Source organism: Bombyx mandarina, chromosome 16 (assembly GCF_030267445.1).
Source record: "Bombyx mandarina strain Sakado chromosome 16, ASM3026744v2".
Classification (NCBI taxonomy): Eukaryota; Metazoa; Arthropoda; class Insecta; order Lepidoptera; family Bombycidae; genus Bombyx; species Bombyx mandarina.
The window spans coordinates 3,710,700-3,735,369 of record NC_143222.1 but is presented as its reverse complement, the minus strand read 5'-3'; the positions used below and the strand labels follow the sequence as shown (position 1 = coordinate 3,735,369).

General features: G+C 37.3%; 2 protein-coding genes across 2 annotated transcripts; one reads left to right on the top strand and one right to left on the bottom strand.

Moving 5' to 3' along the window:
* Positions 1-1,372: 1,372 nt before the first annotated feature.
* Positions 1,373-6,425, bottom strand: LOC114252830 (uncharacterized). Its single transcript, XM_028187490.2, has 3 exons — positions 5,350-6,425; positions 4,523-4,624; positions 1,373-3,321 (listed from the first exon to the last, which is right to left on the bottom strand). Exons 1-3 carry the CDS (start codon positions 5,488-5,490, stop codon positions 2,902-2,904), a joined length of 663 nt encoding a protein of 220 aa, XP_028043291.2. The 5' UTR covers positions 5,491-6,425; the 3' UTR covers positions 1,373-2,901.
* A 1,052-nt stretch (positions 6,426-7,477) lies between these two features.
* LOC114252832 (bleomycin hydrolase) lies at positions 7,478-24,428 on the top strand. The gene is made up of 12 exons (XM_089733528.1): positions 7,478-7,708; positions 8,457-8,614; positions 9,408-9,538; positions 11,459-11,573; positions 13,003-13,140; positions 14,588-14,708; positions 16,019-16,146; positions 17,554-17,681; positions 19,248-19,346; positions 20,766-20,886; positions 22,137-22,247; positions 23,773-24,428. The coding sequence occupies exons 1-12, from the start codon at positions 7,696-7,698 to the stop codon at positions 23,893-23,895; spliced, it is 1,386 nt and encodes a 461-aa protein (XP_089589654.1). The 5' UTR covers positions 7,478-7,695; the 3' UTR covers positions 23,896-24,428.
* The last annotated feature ends 242 nt before the right edge of the window (positions 24,429-24,670 follow it).

Genomic DNA, 24,670 nt, shown 5'->3' with positions numbered 1-24,670 from the left:
AGGACAGCCGTAGTACGATAAAACTGAAACTTTGATCTCATGTCTTAAAGTTTTTTTTTTTTTGAATGAGTGATTACTGATGGCTCAGAGGTCTTTCTACTTCCACCAGGACAGGTGGGTGAGCAAATGCTCATCCAGAAGGGTCAAGTTATCTGTCTAATGACTCCGTTGAAATTAACTTCCCAGTAATCCATGTATTCACCGTAGAGAGACCGGATCCATCCTGTAGCAAAGGGAGGAATTAATACGAAGAATATCAGAGGAATTGCGAACCTGGCGTAATAATGGGCATTAATAATGCGTACTACAACATGCTTATTATTATATGATACATAACTTTAATAAAATGGGAATATCATCAATAGCTGAGTTTATTTATCATTAAATGTGTTAAATTTTTAAATATCCTTAATAATGCATTAAGGATATCTTAAAAATTACTAGCTAGATTTAGAATCATCAAAATCGATTCATCTAAACAAAAGTTCCGAGTAAAGTAATAAAAACATAATAATATTAAATAAATAACTGGGAACATATCATACACGGTCATCCGGCCCCCCAAGTTAGGATTCCTTGTGTTATGGATACCAGAAACTTACATACATACATACATAATACATATGTCTAAATATATACATATATAGATAATAGACACCCAGACAAAGAGCACATATACCTTGTCATCACACGACCGTTTGCCCAAATGTGGGAATCGAACCCACGACCCTCGGCGTAACAGTCGCGATCACCAACTACTGCATCATCGAATCAGTCGAAAATACATAAAAAAAAATGTCGAATCGAGAACTACTAGTTTGTGTGGCTAATGCAATTACTGAACCAAGTTGAATGTGATGCACAATGATGCGTTACTTTGGACCAAATATTATAATGTTTCATTCAAAGCCTTCAACGACACGTTAACTGGTCCCGTGCTAAGCTCGTAAAGAACTTGTGTTACTTCAACCTACAAGGGTCGAGATTTTTTTATTTCCTTTATAGGCAGACGAGCATACGACCCGCCTGATGGTAAGTGCCGTCGCTCATGGACGTCAGCAATGCCAGGGGCACAGACAAGTCGCTGTCTACAATTGAATATTCTCCGCAAGCCTCGTTTGAAGAACATTTCAAAGCGCAATTCAGGTTAATTATTGTAACTATATTGTAGTAAGTAAGTAGCTATACTTGAGACCTTAGAACTTATCTCAAGGAGAATGGCGCATTTACGTTGTAGATGTCTATAGGCTCCAGTAAGCATTTAACACCAGGTGGGTTGTGAGCTCTTCCAACCAGCTAAGCAAAAAAAAAACATTTTTTTTCAAAGCGGCTTTTATAATATGGGATACGTAAAACAATAAAACATCACAAGAATATTCACAGCTTTATTTCCGTTTGTTCATTTCATACATTTCATTTTTATTGCGTATCGCGACGCATTTGCAGATCACGATTTTAAAAAATAAACAGGCGTTCTTAAGCTTTTTATCGTTCGTTTTGTCTTTAAGAGTTTGGAAGATTTGTTTTGTGACTTTTAATCACTTTTTTTTTTCGACCTGCATATATCTATCTATATAACGAAATCATTCAACGTTATTTTCAGCACCTTCAAGACGAACTAGTTGAAACTTTACCCAAGTATCGAAATCGGATGACCGATAATAATTTTACTATATTGACCTAATAATACCTTGGTCATTAGGTCAATATTTTAGGGATAGATAAAAAAAATAGATAAGCTTACTGTATCAGCGTGTTTTTTTTAGACACCATATTTTAATTATTGAACTAAATGTTCATAAAATTGTAATATGTATATTCATTACAGACTCGGATAGAAGATTGCTTTTTCACGAGTACACACGGTACAATAGCTAACACAATGTCCGATTTTTCTTTCAATTAAAAAACTACGTAATACGCACACGCGGAAATTGGTGGTAGAGAGACTTTTGCTCCCGCATATGTAGACACCACCGCTCTGTCCACATCTGTGTCACACCACTCGAACGCATTACTTCTTTACGCCTGAACGTTTTTTTACGTTCTCGATAATGTAAAAGTTAACTCTAATTTGTATGCAGTTGGAACAGCGCCCCTAGCGGCAATCGTTGCAACTCCATACAAATTTAAGTAGAGAAGTCATACGTTCGGGTTTGAAAGGTACGACTCAGAGCTTGCGTCTCAAAGTGGCGGCATTTAAGTTAGGTTATCTATGAGCTCCGGTAACCACTTAAAACCAGAAAGGTCATAAACTAGTTCACCCACCTAAGCAATGAAAATAAACAAAACAATGGCTTAATATAATACATAATTTTATAGCACCAAGAAATGTAATTTCCAAAACGAGATTTTATTGAATTTTCTATGCAATTTTAAATTCAGTTCGTAATTTTATTACGAATGAAGCCAATCAGTAAACAAAACCACGAAAACATCCAGAGTAATTGCATACATATATAAAATTTATATCATTCTTTTTACACTAACAGTAATGTCATTTTTTTGTTAACCACAAAAAAAAATTATCACGCATAAATTACATTTAAAATTTAAAATATATTGATATTTAACCTTTTTTTTGTGGCTAAAAAATATCATTGTTGCTACTCAATGCAGACGCTTCACCAATTATTTTATAATTTCAATGCAACCCATCATCCTTGTTATATTAATGTCTGGGATGTCGTATTACCTATGTATAATTTTAGGCAATATGAAAAGATCCAAATTTATCATTTCACGAAAAAAATTCATATCCGAATCTACATATACCTACCTACCCACGTAGGTGATTACGCACAGTAGCTTTATTAGCTATGGGGATTACGAAAAGCCAATAACCATAGCATTAATTTTAACAATAAATTTTGAGCACATAAACAGGAACAGTCTTTACTACTATCGCAAGAAAGATCTCATCTGCTTATTTTGTCGCTGCAAGGAATTCTGAGCGCGATCCGCTTGGCAAATCATCTGATCTAATTTACTCATTTGTGTATCAACTTGTTTACTAATATCACAAATCATCGCTTTGCTGACATTCTTATCGGCTTGTTGCATCTCATCTAAATGTTTCAGAGCCGTATTGATGTCGCCGCCATTTTGTTGACCGCCATGTTTTTCATTTCGCACGCTTCCTGACATTTCTGTATCGTCGGGGCCAAGCCCTGCGTTCACAGAGTCGATTCGGTTTGAAACCGGCACGTAGTCTCTTTGGAAATTCGTTTGACCTACGTAACTGGGGTCGCTAGAATACGAAATATTATCTTTGGAATTCAATTTGACTCGGAAGAAATTCGTGATGCTACCGCAAACGCCCTGGGAATGTAAGCATTCATATTAAATTACATATTAGCAATACGTATGATTTTACTAGTAGCAGAAGCTCTTGTGAGTCCGCACGGGTAGGTACCACCACCCCGCCTATTTCTGCCGTGAAGCAGTAATGCGTTTCGGTTTGAAGGGTGGAGTAGCCGTTGTAACTATACTGAGACCTTCGAACTTATATCTCAAGATAGATGGCGCATCTACGTTGTAGATGTTATGGGCTCTACTAACCATTTAACACCAGGTGCGCTGTGAGCTCGTCCACCCATCTAAGCAATAAAAATAAAAGTACCAAACATAAGCAAATATTACACACAGATAATGAAGATGATAGAATTAAATGATTTCATTTCATTGCTGATTTCATTAAACCGCTCCGCCAGAATATGCATTCGCAAAAATTGAACACCGATAGTTACAATAGTCGACTACGGCAAATCGATCTCACTTGTCACAGTTTTCTTCCACTTTATTTCCCCCGGGCATATTGTCCAAAGCGGTGTGGGTTTTCACACAAAGGAGACAATGCCAGAATCTCTTAGCCCTATAGCTATAGGTTAAAATTGTAATCGCAGCAAAGTGTAGAAATGACACAATACATCACAAAGCTACTTCCTTTGCTTAACAGAATCAAGATGGAGAATCAACACGGCCTTTTCCGTATCTCTTTAGATTATTAAATGGGGTTTACTAAAGAGCATTGATAAAGAGCAATCGAGTCAATAAACCCCATTTAATAATTCGACACAAAATTAGGAGATATAATAACACTATTGGCAAAAGCCAGCCGTCGTCTTCAGTCGGAGACGAGACCTCGCAAAATAAACGCAAAATGAAGGCCCAACGTCCGTGCAACAACAGACCGAACTAAATCCTAAGACCTATGCAGATGCCTGACACTAAAAAGAAGGCATTTTGGTTACATCGACTACAACCCCGATGATTATTATATCCAGCTCCTTCCTTGGGAAAACGTCAAATAAAAAAGGCATGATCGGGGTAAAAAAAAATGTAATTATAAACTATTGAATAAGGTAAGAATTAATTTATTAATTACAGATGATCGGGATTTAAGTAACGGCTTAGAACTGTTTCAGAGTATGCCACAAAGACCATATAAAATAGCAAAGCGGTTTGAGAGCTTTTCGCTCCGAAGTTAAAGAAGATCGATAATTAGATGAGCGAAACTCACTTTTAGTCGATTTATTTTCGTTTGAGTTGAATCTAGGATAGTGTTGAGTTCCGTGAGACCAGTCGTGCCTTCCTTCATTTGATCATGAAGCATAGCTGTATTCTGAAATATGAGAAAGAACAGACTAATAACTTAAAACGAATAGCCTTGTAATGACTATGGTCTGCAACGAGGTTCTTAATTTTTTTTTATTGCTTTGATGGGTGGACGAGCTCATAGCCCACCTGGTGTTAAGTGGTTACTTATTTTCAGTGAGAAATACATTAAAGTGTATCGGGTCTACAGAGGAAATTAGTGATTTCGCGACACTAAGCAAGACAACAGAGTTTACAAATCAGAGATACAGCCTCATGTGGACTATTGCGCCAATGTCTGAGGCGGGCCTCCCAAATAACAGCGAGTATTCTTTTCTACTACTGGATTCCCACATCGACCTACGGAGCATGACAGGCCGCCTATAAGTAAAGCCCAAGGTGTCTCTACATTGTGTTATTTCGAAAAAAGTTGAAAAAAGCAGCAGTCGCTTTCAGATATCCTCAACAAAATTCACGGGCCACCCGATAATTGAACTAATTTCATTGTAAATAGAACTTCTTCCAATCTCCAATCCAATAGCTATAACTATAGGAACATAATTCGTAAATTTAAAACCGAGTGATAATCACGAAAAAAAATGTACATTTATAAATTGTATATCAATTGACTTTATTATTTTCCGGACAATCTACTTTTATTTAATCAAAGAGTGACATATTACTTTTTAATACCTAACAGTTTTTTTTTTATGTTTACAAGTACATAATAAGCAAAGTAATTAGAACACATACCTCAGCAGTTTTTATTTCCACTTCTTCGAATTCAACAATATCTAAATGTTTATTTTTCCTGATAAATTCATCTTTGTCCGGTAAAGGCTGACCGAACAGTTCCGCTCTTAAGCAGGCGTCTTCGTAAGCTTTCAGTGACATTTTATGATTTTTATGATATAAAAAGAGAGATAGATTAAAACTATAATGAGGAAAAAATATTCCACAGCTAAGTCGGAGATTGAAAAATACTGTAAAGTGTATAAAGTTTACTGGGTAGATGACATCAGTCGTGATGGAGTTAACATTGGATCGCGCGTATTGATTTTTTTGTCAAGGACATTTTCAACTTGACTCCATCGAACGAAAACAGTTTTGTCAATTAGCAAACACATCTTTCGTTTTATTAAGAGTTCGTTTAATTAAACTGTGTTGAATCAATTTTAATTTCCAGATATAATGTTAATATCACATTAAATTTCAAAAACATAAAGTTTATTGAAAAATATTAAAATTTGTTATTGAAATTTCGCGCTACACAACAATTTTCTTGCCATAATAAACTACAAAATTGAAAACAGTATGTTTTACAATGGCAACAATACCTGTTTCTTCTGTTGATAATAAATAGATGCCAAATGAATTAGCTACCAAGCTTAATTCTGTAAAAAGAATAAGGTAGACAACCTGGTTGTATGGTACTTCGTCGCAAGGGATCATTAATAACCTTTTAGTGACTGTGAAAGTGCTAATGTATGGGGAAATGAAACAAATTCACTTTAGGTGACAAAGTGATCGGATTCTCGTAAAAATTCTATTGAAGTGTCTGTAAATTCCCAAAATTTTAGTAGGATATTACGGCATCTCCTCTGGTTTCTCGTTTAAAAAATAAAATGGAGTAATTTTTAAATACTTCACCTTTCTTTTATATAACGAATTTGTCCCAACTGTTCTTTCACTTGGTTGATTAATAAATAACTGGCCTTCACAGGGTGCCTCGTAGATGTAAAACATCAAAGTATGATTTATGATTAATAAAAGCTATGATCAAAGCAAATTAGAAAACCGAACGATCTGATATAGCCTTGTCGTGAATTAAAGGATAAGACGCCGTTGTAGATGTTTATGGGCACCGGTAAACACTTATCACCAGGTGGGCCGGGGGCTCGTCAGTAATAAACTCATAGCAGCAATAAGCTTTAGAACTAACAATTAACTCATCTAAACAATAAATTAAAAAATCGCACCCATATCCAAGGAAGGCAAGGGCGGCTCGGCGGCGCGGAGAGGATATGACCTCAGAACCTCTCCCATCCCGTTTGCCCTCATAGCATACAGTTCGGTTTTACTGCCTAGGTGCGCCATTAAGCGTTTCACATGACTTAAGCTAATTAAAGAATAAGGGGGTTTTAGTTTGAGCCTAAAGAGTAACGTTAGTTTTTTTTATATGGTGATTTAGGATTAATGTCGGCTTATGAGGATAATAACGTCCGTAATTGTTTAGTATCCGTGAAAAAGCATTAGTGTAATAAATTCATTAGAGTAATAGAACAAAATCACCGGATGTTACATTCAAAAAGCATGTAAGTAGATATTTGACAAGTTTTGAATCATGCTAGGGACAAATAAGTTTATCTACAACCATTCCAAATTCTGCGGACAAAACGGTAAATAGTCCCCATCGGTCAAAACACTTCAATTCGGATCCTCCCGATCCACTATCGGTGCTTTTAGGCATTTTAAGCACCGGTCAACGTTTTCTTCAAGCCCGCAGACACACCCACTGAGTTTCTCGCCGGTTCTTCTCAGCGGTCGCGATTCCGATCCAGTGGTAGATTCAGCGAACCACAGCCCTTGCTATGGCTAGTATTACAAAAATCGCCAGGCTGAGTGAGTGAGTTCACACGTAAGGTGAAGCTAGGACAACCCCATGAGGTTCCAGCTTAAGCAAAAAAAAAACAATTAACAACAATTCCATTCGATTTTAGTAGATCTTTTAGCTCAGTAGAAGATATTATTTTTGTTTTTTCAACAATAGTTCGTTCGAACCTTATCATTACACCTATTTTAACAAAAGAAAATTAGACCGTTTAAAAAACTAATATTGACTAAAAAGTCAGTTAGCCAATGGCCGTAAATAAATTCAAATATAGAAAAGACAAAACTACGCTCAGCTGAAATATATAAATAAAAGCGCCTTTAGAAGTTTTCACTTTTCATTAAAGTACTATGATGTATGCAGACTAATTAAAAATAACTCTGAGACATCGTGAACTTTTTGTTTGATAAAATTTAAATTAATTTTCGAAACAACTTTAGAAATAGTGTCAACTGTGTACTTTATCTAGCTAGCAAAATAAACACAGGATGTCGAGTTCAGGTAAAGAAAATCAAATTAAATATTTAGCTCATTTGTTTTTAACTTGATTTCGTCCGATAAACTGTTTTTTAGATTTATTACAGGGTTTTTTTTACTACAAGTAATAGCCAGTTCACTTACAGTTATGCTGGATCACGTTACTACGAAAACAAAATTGCATTATCATTCCATATATTTTACGACCAACGAACTATTGAAATTCACCAATAAGCTATGATTGAACACTGACACTTTTTTATTTAGTTGCTATTTAAAAAAAACAATTAAAAAGGCTGACAAATCAAAATGAAATGATTAAAATTTTGAAATTTCGTTCTATTATTGGACCCAAATTTATAAGATATTTTTGTGATATAAAAAAACGTGAGTGGAATGGAGAATAGAATTAAATATTAAAATAATTATCTAATGAACAATGTACATGAATTGATAGGTTTGTAAAGCAACTTTAGATTTGTATTGACAAAAACTTTATTTGATATAAAAATACCTACATTAAAAAAAAACGATTTTCTTATTCTTATTTAATCACACTTATTATTTTTCGGTTTTGTAATTTATTATGAATTAAAAAAAAAGAATTGCCAAGCCTCTGATGAAAATTTAACATAATAGCTCACACAACTAAATAGGAAGAATGTATTTGTAACAAAACATTTTATTTCTTTAAATAGCCATGTGCAATTCTTCTTTTTATCGCCACTCACGAGCATGATACGAATTTTAGGATGTTATCTTTTCATTTCAGTGCCTCTAACATTAGAAGAGCTATCAAAAATCCGCAAAGATTTTTATGCAGAACCAAAAAATGAATTGGCTCAGAATGTTTGTACTCGATATGATCCATTCGAAGTAGCCATCAACAGACGGAAGACAGATACTTCACTTCATGTTTTCAACCTTAAGGTATTAAATACAAACAATATGTAACATTACTTTGTAGAGGTGTATGTTGCAATTATGGAGACTTCAAACACAATCAAAATGGATGGCCCAATGTCCAATAATGACTTAAACATCTGTATATAGAAAAAAAACCATGGTAACCACTCACTGTCAGATATTATGCTCAATAACTTACAAAGGCAATAAAAACAGTAATTACCTCCAATATTTATATAACAATGATAAGGCTGGGAAGGGTATTTGTCATGAAGTTAATGTTAGATTGAACAATATTTGCCTCTAAATATTGCACTGTTTTACTGAAATAGATATTTTATATAAACATTTGAAACACTAAAATTTTCCAATGCTCATAAAACTCATTGCAAAAGCGATCAAATCTCTGTGTTTTTATTAGAAAACAATACTGCAAAGGAAATACACATAATATAAATTGTGCATCTAAACTGTATAATCAAATTCTTTCCGTTAGGCATTTTTATTCCCTTAATAGACAGACAAACTTAGGCCACGGGTGGTAATATCATTCTTAGAGACCACCAGAGGCATAGCTACTACATGGGCTATGATGTCTTCCTGCTTGGTCCTTCAATAAAAGATAGAATCTGGCAGGTAGCCATCATACAACGCATACAACCTTTCGTCGTTCAGCATCCCACTGAATCCATTTTATCTTTTTGTTTCGAACCGAATTCTGTGATAAATTTTTGCTCTAAGTTTCTCAGATGCTAAAATTAAATATGTACATTATTTTACAAAATGCCAGATAGATTTTTTTTAAATATTATATCAGATTGAGACAGAAGGGAAACCTGTCACCAATCAAGAAAGCTCCGGTCGATGCTGGCTGTTTGCAGCACTCAACGTGATGCGTTTGCCTTTCATGAAGAAATATGGAATTGAAGAATTTGAATTCTCACAGAGGTATGAATGAGCTCTTTTCTAAATGTACTAATAAAATTGTATATTTGAAAAGACGAAAAAATTTTATAGGATGGCCTTAGAGAAGCCAAGACTGCATGTGTTCTTCAGATGAGACGTTTACCGTCGCTACTTGAAGCAATTGATACTTGTCATGTACCGTTATCTACCTGCTGTGGTAGAAATAGTAGTAAAGGTACCAGTAAGTGTTGGTATCATTAGTGTTAAAATTGAGATATCTACTTACTTTTCACAACGCACTGCCCATTATGACTTTATGACGACAACAAATTTTAATGTTAACGATTGACTTCCACGGTGAAGGAATAACATAGTGTAAGAAAAATGAAACCCGCAAAATTATAATTTGCGTAATTACTGGTGGTAGGACCTCTTGGTAGTACACATGGGTAGGTACCACCACTCCACCTATTTCCGCCGTGAAGCAGTAATGCGTTTCGGTTCGAAGGGTGGGGTAGCCGTTGTAACTATACTGAGACCTTAGAACTTATATCTCGAGGTGGGTGGCGCATGTACGTTGTAGATGTCTATGGGTTCCAGTAACCACTTAACATCAGGTGGGCTGTGAGCTCGTCCATCCATCTAAGCAATAAAACATAAAAAAAGTCACCGCTTAAAAGTGTTGCGTGTGTGTTGAGTGTGACCACTTAATATGAGAACGTGAGCTCGTCTCATCTCAGCCAATTTATAAAAAGCCAGTATTAATAGAGATTCAAAACTGTGAAGGTCATACTTTGACTGGTTCAAGCACACACGGTGCTATCATGAATCCACATCGCTATCTGAACAGTTTAATGTTCGCAATAGAATATCTACTGTTTGTTTGATAACTTGTTACTATGAAAATAAATTGCATAATAATATAGCTTGTATAAATGTAATTTCATATGATAGCGGTACATTGACATTTAAAATATACTTGATAAATGTGAACAATTGTCATGTTTAAAGTTTTGTTTATTTTGCTAAATTATCATGAAAATTACGGTAGCTAACGGCTTGGCTGTACCCCTAATATTACTGATGTCCCTGAGCCACTGTAAACATTATCATCAGATGAGCCATATGCTTGTCTCCCTACAAAAGCCAGACCAGTGTTTGTCTCATCGGACCACGACTGAAACATTTTGATAAATAAACAAACTCTCAAAATTACTAACCAGTGAATACACAGAAGGATCAATATACCGGATCAGTTCTCAGAGTTGGTGATTGAAAAATAATTTAAAATAGAGTGATCGTACTATGGATCATACTACCATACCACGATCGATAGTAATAGTATACGGAGGTTGGGGTCTTTTTTTCTGATTATACTAGATGCGTGAACGAGCTAGTGGCCCACCTGATGCTAAGTGGTTATCGTTACAATATGAACATAAGTTCAGTCTCAATCTTATATTATAAATGCTGCTGATTAGTTGTATTTCACAAGCTTTCTATTAACTTCACGCAAATATCAAAAACAAATGAGATTACAATGATTTGATTTTCTTTTTCTCTAATATACTGACTAAGACCTCACTAATATTATTCTGGTTCGTCTTGATAAAACTTTTTTACTTGATTTTTTATTTCTTAGATGGGTGGACGAGCTCACGGCCCACCCGGTGTTAAGTGGTTACCGGAGTTCATAGACATCTACAACGTAAATGCCGCCACCCACCTTGAAACATGAGTGTTAAGGTATCACTTTTAACAGTACAACGGCGCCCCGCCTTTCAAACCGAAACGCATTACTGCTTCACGTCAGAAGTAGGTGGTGGTACCTACCCGTGCGGAATCACAAGACATCCTACCACCGACAAGTACAAGACGTTCTCCCACCAGTTTATTTTTCTTAGTCCCGCTGCACTCAAAGTTTGATATTTTTAATGTTTCTAAACCATTTGCTTGTTTCAGTTACCTATTCTTTTGGGATAAGATTGAAAGATCACATTTCTGGTTGAACAACATCGTGGAGACCGCTAAAAAGGGGGAGAAACTTGACGGAAGAGTTGTGAACTTCTTGCTCAAGGTATGTACACAATATATTTATTTTTTTATCTATTTTTTTTTCATTCGTTTTTTATTTTTCAAGATTAAGTGCGTCATTATCATTTCAGTATATATGCCACAATGCTACAATGAAGTTTTAACAACATACGTTTTCTTAGTGAAATAGAATATATTATTGGCTTAGAGAGTATTCTATAAAATTAACCAGCCCACTGAGTTTCTCGCTGGATCTTCTCAGTGGGTCGCGTTTCGGTGGTGGATTCTGCGAAGCACGGCTCTTGCTAGGGTTCGGATTAGCAACGTCGTCAGGTTTGAGCCCCGTGAGCTCACCTACAAGTTAAAGTTACGCTGACATAGCCTCTCAAGGCTATCAGCATAGGTAGAAAAAAAAAAGATAAAATTAATTCATATCATTGCAGAGTGGTAAATGCTTTTCTTAATAAGTTGGCTATTATTAATTGAGCATTGGAGGTGTAACGTCGAATGTCGAATGAATGTTTAATTCTTCCAATTAAACATTCCAAATTTTTATTAGGTACATTAAAACTGTTGTTGAAATAAAAATATTATTTGTTTAGATCATCAGTAAAATAAAATCTGTAGATCGACACGTCAACACTACAATTATATGTATGTATCTAAATAGCCCTGCAGTGTATGTAAGTTTTATCGTAAAAATTGCATCGAAATTCGTTTTAAAATGGCTTGGTAACCATCGCGTAGCTTTAGATTTCACGTGTGAGGGGTCCCTTGCGCTGACCACTTCTTTTATTTTAGAACTTTTTTGGGAGCATATTATATGCATATACCTAACCGTTGTCGGAAGTTTGCTTCGCCATGTTACCTATATTACGTATAAGGCAAGACGTAGCAAGTCAATGCTATGCCAAGCGATGCTATAAATAGAGGGTAGTAAAACTTTCGCACACGTCACGCTGACAAAGGCGATATAGAATACCAAACCTCATAATCGTTCAAGCAGGTTAATGTGTGTAACAGTCAATTATTTAATACTCAAAATACCTTTTTTTTCAAGAGATCTTATGATCTGGTAACTAAGTCTTTTAGGTCAAGTCTTGTTTTAATTTTAGTGAAAACTTTTTTTTATATGAAATGAAAACGAAATGAAATGATGGATGAAATATAATCTCAGTAAAATGGTGGTCATTTACTGAGACTTTTTAGTGGACTTTTTTTTGAAGGATCCCGAGAAGTTACGTTGCGCTCCTTTGTTTTATTTTCCCGCATTTGTACATTTACACAGATACTAAACAGTTAATAAACCACCGTTATTACACATTTAAACCTGAAGAAACACTAAATAGACAGAATAAAACAAATCACACAACCTCACTCCTCGCGTTCCCGCCAAAAATTCCACTCAAAATACCCTTTTTTTCACGGTAATACATTTTTGATTCCATTGCGTTTTTTTTTTTTTTTTTCAGGATCCGGTCAATGATGGCGGCCAGTGGGACATGCTGGTGAACCTCGTGAACAAATACGGCTTAATGCCGAAGAAGTGCTTCCCGGAGTCGTACAGCTCGAGGCGAAGTGTGCGCATGAACGCGCTGTTGAGGACCAAGGTACCCAACGACTTTGAAGCTGAGCTTTTGAAGCTTTTTTTTCTACCTAGCTGAGAGCCTTGAGGCTATTTCAGCATAACCTTAACTAGTAGGTGAGCTCGCGGGGCTCAAACCTGACGACGTTGCTAACACGAACCCTAGCAAGAGCAGTGCTTCGTAGAATCTACCACCGGATCGGAAACGCGACCCACTGAGAAGATCCGGCGAGAAACTCAGTGTACTGTGTGTGTGGGTTAATTTACTCATCGAGCCCTTCGTCGCAAGCGACGGGTTCGACGAGAACGATGACCGGTGCTTGAGGTCTTTGAAGCAGTAACGCGGGTAGTACCAGCGAAACTGCTAGGAACTACTTAAATGACCCTATATTCAACCCTATACCTGTTTCTGCCGTGAAGCAGTAATGCGTTTCGGTATGAAGGGTGTGGCAGCCGTTGTAACTATACTTGAGACCTTAGAACTTATATCTCAGGGTAGGTGGCGTATTTACGTTGTAAATGTCTATGGGCTCCAGTAAACACTTAAAACCAGGTGGGCTGTGAGCTCGTCCACCCATCTAAGCAATAAAAAAAAGCGCTTGAAAACGACATCGATTCTTATCATAGATATTCACCATGAAACTAAATAGTCTTCATGATCTCTCCATAAATGCAAGTATCTTTTAAGTGTTTCGATTATCCGTGACCCCGCAATGTAAAGCGTACATAGACTTTGCAATTGAAAGGCGTATCTGTCGGAGACTTTGGCGGGAACGCGAGGAGTGAAGTTGTGTGATCTGTTTTATTTTGACTATTTAGTGTTTCTGGTTTATGAACTGTTTAGTATCTGTGAAAGTGCACAAATGTGGGAAAATGAAACAAAGCCGCTGGACTTAACTTCTCCAGATCCTCCAAAAGGTCCACTGAAAAAGTCTCATTAAATGACCACCATTTCACTGAAATTATATTTCATCCCATATAAACAGGTGGGCTGTGAGCTCGTCCACTCATCAAAGCAATTTAAAAATCGCTACCATTTGTCCTGTCGAATGTACCAACGCAAGCACACACATAATATCGTCCTTTTCCCATTAAAAGTGTACAATTTCCAAAAATATTCGAAAGTTGAGTTAATATGCGGAATCATTTGGCATCTATCACCAGTATATTTCTCATAAATACTATCAAAAGAGCATAGTTTAGTTTTAGTTTTTTTTTTTAGTTTACCTAGATTTTGACTACTATTAACAAAATTAATACATAATTTTGTCTTACTTTAAAAGACAGATAATGTAACTGGTAAAAAATAAATGTTGCAAAGATATTAAAAATATATGTTAAACCTTTGAAACACTCTCCCGTAAAAGTTAGTTAGTTTTGAGATTATACAGGTTTAATGCGAGAAGACGGTATGTACTTAAATGTTTTTTTTTTCTTCTGTACTTTAATTGCTTTTTTTTTTTCTTCGTCAGCTCCGTGAATTCGCCAAGGAATTGCGAGAAAAGGTAACGTCAGATGCGTCCGACGACGAAATACAGAACACGATCAGTAAACAGATGACCGTCGTATACAATATCGTAGCTATATGCTTGGGTGAGTGAGCACTAATTCACTGGTCGATAATAGCAGTCATTAAAATAATTGTAATACTATTAGTCTAGTCAATAAGTTCAAAAACGTGAAAAATAGAGATAAAGGTGCTAAAAATATAAGCGATAGCTCATTGGATTCGGAATCACCTCCAGAAAAATGTTTTTGAAGGATTTTGTTGCAGGTAAAAAATTGCAATTGTTATTAACAAAATAAGATGAAAAAAAATTATTATTTTTCGTTAATAACTCGAAAAATATTAATATTTAAGGAATTTTGAAAAAAGCTCGTTTCCAATAAAAGAGTCCGTACTCACGGAACTCTGTCTCTATTATTTATAATTTTAATTTGACATGAAAATAGGGCTCCGCGCGGCTGTTACAGCATGCGCGCGCCACCGCTAAAAAGAGTTCATCAGATAAAATGTTTTTATAACATAAAATTTCATATTAAAAATTCTAGTACCTTCTTAACACTTGAAAGATTTGAGCCCCGTTGGAAAAAAAGTTTTATCCCCATTTTTCAAAAAGTTATTCAATTGTTAAGTATCAATTTTTTTTCTAATCTCCGTTGGCATAAATAATGGGCTGAAAGGTGGCCTCGTGGAGCCCTTTTCATATATGAGTCGTCTATTATCAAAGGCGGCAATCTGTACATTTGGACAAAAATTTTTTATTGATATGTCAATACAGATTTATTTGAATATAATCGTCTCCTTCAAAGAATACGGTTCAAAACCTGCATTAAATAAAGGTTAATAGTTAACCTGTTATTTATCTAAGATGTCGTTCCGAAGAGTTTTGTGACTGCCAATACAATACATAGTCAATAATTCGTTTTTCTGATTTACCAATCATTGTCCAAAAGTCAGATTGCCGCCTTTGATAATAGTCGACTCATATATACTTCATAAGATCCGATAAATGTTCAAAAAAGTTTATTAATTTGTTAATTATGATTTTTGATCACGATGAAGTACGCGCCACAATTACCGTATCGTATGATATTAGAAAGTATTATAATAAATAAATGAAAACTTGATTACATTTGATTACTTATGATTAATTTATATTTAATTGGGAAATGATCTGCGACAGACTTTTCCTGTAAGCTGTGAGACAATTAGAAAAGAACATCTATTTCACTCAAAATTACTTGAGCGCAATCGGACAACTCCGAATGAACATTGACGGAGACCGCGCTACCGAAGACACTATTGTAGTCCCAAAGGATTCTGTTTAAGGGAAACAAAATGTCGAAAACAGTAAAAATAGTTTACAAATATATGTATATATATATTTGTTTTGAAACAGGTATACCCCCGGAGAAGTTCACGTACGAGTATTACAATAAGGACAAGGCGTACCAGGTCATGGGTCCGCTGACGCCCCAGGAGTTCTACGCGCGGCACGTGAAGCCGCTGTACGACGTGGACGACAAGGTAAGGCGCTCTCCTAGCTGTGCTGATATCCTTGAGAGGCTATATCAGCGTTAGCCTAGTGCGAGGGTGTAAGGTTCAAACCGGAGTTGTTGCTAACACTAGCTCTAGCAAGAGCAGTGCTTCGCAGAATCTATCACCGGATCGGAAACGCGACCCACTGAGAAGATCCGGCGAGAAACTCAGTGGGCTAAACTAGCGACAATGTATTTAACATCACACTGCGTAGCTACAACCTAAACCTCTGTGTGTGGAAGTGCTGGTTTCCTGAAGTTTTTTTTGTTGTCACTGTCGTAGTTCTGGTTGGTACTAACTGGCTACCGTAACTTAAATGCGAATGTTTACGGGTGTCGACCACTAGACTCTATTAGCTTCTCATTGCTCCTGTGTATTTATTTTACTGGTAGTAGGACCTCTTGTGAGTCCGCGCGGATAGGTACCACCACCCCGCCTATTTCTGCCGTGAAGCAGTCATGCATTTCGGTTTGAAGGGCGGGGCAGCCGTTGTAACTATACTGATACTTTAGAACTTATATCTCAAGATGGGTGGCGCATTTACGTTGTAGATGTCTATGGGATCCAGTAACCACTTAACACCAGGTGGGCTGTGAGCTGATCCACCAATCTAAGCAATAAAAAAAATATATATTGCAGTAACATATTGCCTATCCTATATTTTATTTTTAATGAAGGATTTTGTAAATTTTCAGAAACCTCAAATTGACAAAATTTAATCAATTTGTCTATAACAAATAAAGACTTGTATGATTTATTATTTTTTTATTTTCTATATTTAGTCATACAACAATTAAATGCCTTAACTTTAACAACATATAAGTTTAGGGGCATCCGCTACAAGATGTCGATAGTTTCCATACAAAAAAATATTTGTCTTAAAGTATAGCAGTTTCAGGGCTCTGATTACACAACTTTACAAAAAAAATTTCGTTCTTTGTCCTAACGTTTATACTAGGTTTTTCCGGTTAATTATTCACAAAAACGAAAATAAAATACCTTTTTTTGGTATAAAGTTTGCTTTTGTGATAGTTATAGTAATAATACTACTCATTTTTCAATTTTTTTTTTAATTTTAATTATTTTAATACTTTCGAAAAAAACTGCGCTATCAGAGTGGGGTGTTTACGTTTACACAGTGCCACTAGTTGGCACTCGAGTCATAAACAACGGTCAGGTGTTTTGTACAAGTCCAGAAAAACTTAAAATGTCACGAAAGTGTAAATACGATGATGATGCATTTTGTTTCATATGTGGTCAATTTTTTAAAGTTCAAAAGCAAACTGTTTCATGCCATGTATTATTTTTTTTTCGTCTAATTACGATCTAAAATATCGAAATTTTATGCTTTGCAATCAAAGTTAAATTTGGTGTTGACCCGTGTTATCATTTCAGGTGTGCATAGTGAACGATCCACGAGAGAACAATCCGTATGGTCATTTATATACGCTACAGTATCTCGGTAATATGGTCGGAGGTCGAACGACTGTTTACAACAATCAGCCCATCGAGGTTTTGATCAAGTAAGTGACGTACAGGGTGTTTGATGTTGTCATGGATACCCATGCTTTTATTTTTTAAGTGCTTAGATGTGCGTAAATGATCTGTTGTTAATTGGTCACCGGAGCCCACAGACATCTGCGACGTAAATGCCGCCACCCAGCTTGAGATATGAGTTCTAAGGTCTCGGTATAGTTACAACGGCTGCCCCACCCGTCAAACGGAAACGCATTACTGCTTCACGGCAGAAGTAAGCAGGGTGGTGGTACCTACCCATGCAAACTCGGAAAGGTCCTACCACCAGTGAAGTACAAGTGCATTGTGAGTTCAAACGGGTAAGTACCGACATGCTACCTGTTGCTGTCACAAAGCAATCATGCGGTTTGAAGGGCGGGATTTTTGATTTGTCCCCGGTTATTACTATTATTTTTACAAAGATTAATTAATAAACAATATATCTTTGGTGAACCTTTAAAGTTGCTAACCTTCGAGCGTGTATATTGAACCATATTCTCTCCCTCAAACGTTAATGCCCCAATCGAAAACTTACCCTAAAAACACTTGGTCCCTGTTTGGCGGTCTAGTGCCAATATAATTCATTACAGCTTCTAGCCAAATATAGTCGTAACGGTAGCCATTGGAAGCGCCCCTGAAAGCTGCAAGGCACGCAAAGTGCAGCAATAATATATTGCTTCGCGCTCGGGATAAATATTAACACTCACCGAATTACGAATCGAAACTCGTCTTAATTATTATGACACTTAAGGTAGAATTCACTTTTTCGCTTGGCTTTAAGCGATCGGTTCGTCGTTTCGCTTCATATCGTCTCTGCAACGCTTGTATAGTCGACACATGTCTAAAATTTTCTAGAACATCCCAGTAGCCCTAGTAATTAACAAATTAAAGAGCGGACGGTTAACGTGGTATGGACATGTGATGCGTAGAGAGAAGATGCGTGTGACTAGGAAATGTATGGAAACGGTAGTGCAAGGTAGAGGGGGAAGAGGTCGACCGAAGAAGACATGGGTGGTGTGTGTGTGTGAATGACAATATGAGAGAGAGAAGAGTGAGTGTTGAGATGACGGCTGATTGAAGAGAATGGAATATAAAAATTCGCTGTGCCGGTCCCACCCAGTGGGATAAAGTGGAGAAAAATAAGAAAAAGATTCCCTATAGTACTAGTCGTTTCGAGATCCGTTTTCGCTCTTTGATAACAGATGGCATTACTAGTACTTTTACAAGAATATAGAACACTGCTGTTCATTCTCAAGTGAGTATATTATGGAGGTTAGAGGTAAGGAGTACCATCTTGTATAGGGGACAAAATGAAAAGATATCCACCTGTAAACAGCAAGCTATTGTTGGAAGACTCACCGAAATAGGGTTAGTGTAGGAAGTGAAAATGATATGAATATAGCAGTTTTAAGCAGAGTGAAGTCAAATCCTTCCACTTGCTACTATGGCGCCAACTTAATTGGCTCCCTTTCAATGGCACTTTTTAATACACTGAGGTAGTGTTCCAAATTTCTACCCTCCACAGAGGATGGATACAAACAGTTGTCATTAATGAATGATTATTCGACAACCAGGGCCGTTAAGGACAGCATCCAGGGAGGCGAAGCTGTGTGGTTCGGGTGTGAAGTAACGAAGAGGTTCGAACGGAAGAACGGCCTGGAGGATCTTGAAGCGTGAGTCGCTATCAACTAATGCGTAACTGGCGTTTCTAGAAACTACTCGCGCGCCTTCTGTCGGACGCGGCGCTTCATGTGAGAGTATTGATAGCTTTTCTCCTACCTATGCTGATAGCCTTGAGAGTTCAGCTACTCCTTGACATGTAGGTGAGCTCACGGGGCTCAAACCGGGAGTGTTGCTAACACTGGCCCTAGCAAGAGCAGGGTTTCGCTGAATCTACCCCCGGATCGGAAACGCGACCCACTGAGAAGGTCCGGCGAGAAATTCAGTGGGCTGTGTCTATGGGTTAATTTACTCGTCGATATCTTCGTCGCAAGCGACGGGTTCGGCAAGGACGGTGACCTTGGGGTACCTAAAAGCAACGTTAGCGGATCGGAAGGATCCGTAATGACGTGTTTTGATAACAGACGTGTATACCTTTTTTAAGCTTAGAGAGATAAACGGCCATGTGATATTAAGTGGTTACCAAGGTCCATAGATATTAGTAGTTGAAGTGCCGCCGCCAATATTAAGTTCTAACGACTTGTTTATACAGTACAACGGCTGTCTCACCCTTAAAACAGAAATGCATTTACAGCTTTATGACAGAAATAGACAGGGTGGTGAAATCGTGCGAATTCACAAATAAAAACCTCACCGAATTACTAATTAGAAACTCAATTTAATTATTACATCGTTATTATGACAATTAACTTTTTCTTTTTTGTGACGTGTGAGGTGATCCGCTAGTCATAGTTAGTCGAATGGGTCCACAATTTTTCAGAGCATTCCCGATAGAACTAGAGTATTCCAGAGATGCTCTAGTTGTTTCGATATCCGTTTTCGTTATCTAACGACAGATGGCGTTACTACGGTATGACAGTATAATATGTAGAATAGGTATCGCAGTGCATATAATAAAACTTCCACTGTTCCAAAATCTTATGTTATAATAATAATTAAAAATTAATTAACACTTTTATTACGCCTTGCTCATTTTTTAACCGTCTTCGCCATCTTCCTTTTTCTCTGTCATTCTCTTTTCCCTTTCTTTCTGTTTTCTCTCACTCACATCTGAACGCTACTTTCCACACTCTTTTCATACGCTCCATTCTTACCAATCCTACCTATCTATACTAATATATAAATATACTGTGGTTTTTACGGATGTTCCGTTATAACTACTGAACCGTGCATCCGATTGACTTGAAACTTGGTATCCATGTAGAAAATACATGTACTTAATGGATAGGCTAATATTTATGAGTGTTGGACTCCCTAATAATAATGACAATAAATAATAATGTTAGTTTTAAATGCCCAGCGAAGCGGACGAGTACGGCTAGTATTCAATATAATGAGTAGTATAGCATTCGAATGAACGTTCAATTTTAAAATGGATAAAGAACTATTGTGTTATTTCGTTTTTCTTTCAGTCACGACTATCGTTTGGTCTTCAACACTGAGATCCAGATTGGGATGCCGAAGGAGGACCGACTGCTGTACGGAGACTCGTGCATGACGCACGCCATGGTGTTCACGGCGGTCGGCCTCGATGTGAGACGCAACCCCCCTCCTTCTCCTCTTCCTTTCCTGAGATTATATTTTATTGAGATTATATTTTATCCCATATCATCTCATCTCATTTTATTTGGTTTTCATTTCATTGTATCCCATGTTTCATATTAATCAACTTATACTCATTTCATAATATCATTTTTCATATAAAAAGTTTTCATTAAACTTAAAATCAGACTTGACCTAAAGGTCTTAGTTACCAGGTCATAAAAAACTTTAAACAAGAAGTAGAGCGAGTCGTGGACGCGCGCGAGTGGGGGTGCGGGTGGTTGGGGTCCGGTTGCCTTAAGCCGAAGTTAATGCTTCAAATAAACGTTCCAAACAGTGACAGCCAAGGGTTTTTTTCCCCTAATATTGGGTAGTTAAAGATGCTATTCCAATACGCGCTGTTTGATAAGTGAGCTCACCGGTCTCTTCCTCGTTAATATCAGCCCTCGCAAAAGCAAGCTCACTGGTGGTAGGACCTCTTGTGAGTCCGCACGGGTGGGTACCACCACCCCGCCTATTTCTGCCGTGAAGCAGTAATGCGTTTCGGTTTGAAGGATGGGGCAGCCGTTGTAACTATACTGAGACCTTAGAACTCATATCTCAAGGTGGGTCAATTAATAAAAAAAAAGCAGTGCTCTGAATTTACCCACCGGCGAGAAACTCAGTGGATTGTGACTTATTAGTCAGGTTGCAATCTTAACCGGTGCTTGAGGTGCTTTAAAGCAGCGAAAGTCCAATGGGACGTGCCCACTTCGACGAAGCGGCACGACACGAGAACCCTCTCATCGTGGCCGCCGGTAACTACATTACCGATCCTGCGGACAGAATGGAAGGCAGTCGACGTCGCCCAAAACACGTCATTTCGGATCCTCCCGATCCACTAACGGTGCTTTTAGGTACCTCAAGCACCGGTCATCGTTCTCGTCGAACCCGTCGCTTGCGACGAAGGGCTCGTCGAGTAAATTAACCCACAGACACAGCCCACTGAGTTTCTCGCCGGATCTTCTCAGTGGGTCACGTTTCCGATCCGGTGGTAGATTTTGCGAAGCACGGCTCTTGCTAGGGTTCGTGTTAGCAACGTCATCAGGTTTGAGGCCCGTGAGCTCACCTACTAGTTAAGGTTACGCTGAAATAGCCTCTCAAGGCTCTCAGCATAAGTAGGAAAAAAAGGAACGTGTAAAATTGCCAGTCAAAATTCTCAGTGAAGATTGTGAAGGAGAAGCAGATATTTCTCGTTACAGGAGCAAGGCAACCCGCTGAAGTTCCGCGTCGAGAACTCTTCCAGCGACAAGGAGTACGATAAAGGCTACCTGCTACTCACCGAGCCTTGGTTCAGAGAGTTTGTGTTTGAGGTAACTATATTTTTAATCTTCTAATAATAATTACATGTTACTTAATGGACTTTTTGGCGGGAACCCGAGGAGTGAAGTTGTCTGATTTGTTTTATTTTGTCTATTTAGTGTTTCTTCGGGTTTAAATGTGTAATAACGGTGGTTTATTAACTGTTTAATATCTGTGAAAGTGCACAAATGTGGGAAAATGAAACGAAGCCGCTGGACGTAACTTCTCGGGATCCTCCAAAAAGTCCACTGAAAAAATCTTAGTAAATGACCACCATTTTACTGAGATTATATTTCATCTCATTTAATTTCATCCCAGTTGATTAATTTCTCAAATTAATCATCTTCATTTCATTTCACTCCATAATATCCTTTTTCATAAAAATATGAATATACATTAAAATAAGACATGACTTAAAGGTCTCAGTTACCAAGTCATAAAATCCCTTTAAAAAAAAATGTTACTTAATGCCTAATTTTCAATACCGATTTCATTTTCATGTTCATTTAGCTCATTGATATTTTAACAGATGTCTCTGCCTAGTGTTCAAAAAGTTGTTAAATTAATTTAAGTGGAAATAAAATCATCTGTAATGCTGTAATGAATGATTTTATGATCTAAATGTAAATGGGTAAATTGTTTTTCTGAATTAAAGTGAATAGGTCAGATGGCATCAGGAACCACATCAATAACGGAGCTCATAAAACACCCCATGCTAGTGCCTTATCAAACGACGTACGAATATAATTTTTTTACTGGTGGTAGAACGTCTTGTGAGTCCACACGGGTAGGTACCACCGCCCCGCCCATTTCTGCCGTGAAGCAGTAATGCGTTTCGGTTTGGATGGTGGGGCAGCCGTTGTAACTATACTGAGATAACTTAGAACTTATATCTCAAGGTGGGTGGCGTAATTTACGTCGTAGATGGGCTCCGGTAACCACTTAGCACCAGATGGGCTGTGAGCTCGTCTAAGCATTAAAAAAAATTCACACTATACGAACTATTTTGCTTTGGGGATCATATAATAAGTTATTGTATGTCTGTATAACACTAAAGATTCGATCAAAGATCGTTCGATAAACAGGTGATGACATAACTGTTTTGTGTATTAATAAATATAATAAAAGTATTAATAATTTCGTCGTCGATATAATAATGAAAACCGGCATCTTTGGGCCACGAAAACTAATAGAAAAAACGCGGGATATAGATAATATCGACGCTTGAAAGGCAAACGTGACTAAGCGACAATGCGTGAATTTTACACTAGACTAATTTAAAGTTGAAATACCTGAACACAAAATTTATTTTAACGAATCTAGCTGTAGTAGAATCTAGCTAGTAGCTGTAGGATTGAAATGATTTTAATAGACCTAGAAATATATTGTTTTTGCGCATCGAATATGGTTATTGCCTATCATTTATGTACAAAGCAGTTATTGTCACTTAGTCATGTTTGCCTTTCAAGCGTCGATATATACTTTTTACAATTTAAGCTTTATTTCGTCAATTTTTTTTCTTTTTAACTATTCTAGGTCGTTGTAGACAAGAAGTACGTGTCGAAAGAAGTTCTAGATGTATTCAAACAAGAATTAGTGGAATTACCGGCCTGGGACCCCATGGGGACGCTGGCGTGCTCGCTCTGCGCGGACGACTAGCAACGCGACTAGCGCCGCCACATATATGGCTTAATGGGTGGACGAGCTAATAGTCCATCCGGTGTTAAGTGGTTACCAGAGCCCATAGACATCTACAACGGAAATGTCGCCACCCTCCTTGAGATATCAGTTCTAAGGTCTCAGTATAGTTACAACAGCTGCCCTGCCCTTCAAACCGAAACGCATTACTGTTTCACGGCAGAAATAGGCAAGGTACCTACCCGCGCGGACTCACAAGAGGTTCTACCACCAGTGAAACCAGTATTGTTCACTGGGCAATCACATTCCGCAGGGCTGTCCAAACTGCAGTACACCTTTGCATGCTAATTAAATTAAACACAAAATATGGAGGACCGCAAAAAAAAATCTTTTTTAATTTTCAATTTTTAAAAAAAACACGGTAATAATAAATACTTTCTGGGAATTCCCCTAATAATAATAATCCCTTTTAAATAATGTCGTGGAATTTTATTTCAAAACATTTAATAAAAATTGATTAAAATATGCGTCGCGGACCGCGTGAAAAGTAGCCATGGAACTGTTATCTAGACAGCCTTGACGTTATGTACTGTTGAGATTAATGTAATGCCGCCACGACTGGCGACTGACTTTACTGGTGGTAGGACCTCTTGTGAGTCCACACGGGTAGGTATCACCGCCTTGCCTATTTCTGCCGTGAAGCAGTAATGCGTTTCGGTTTAAAGGGTGGGGTAGCCGTTGTAACTATACTGAGATCTTAGAACTTATATCTCGAGGTGGGTGGCGCATTTACGTT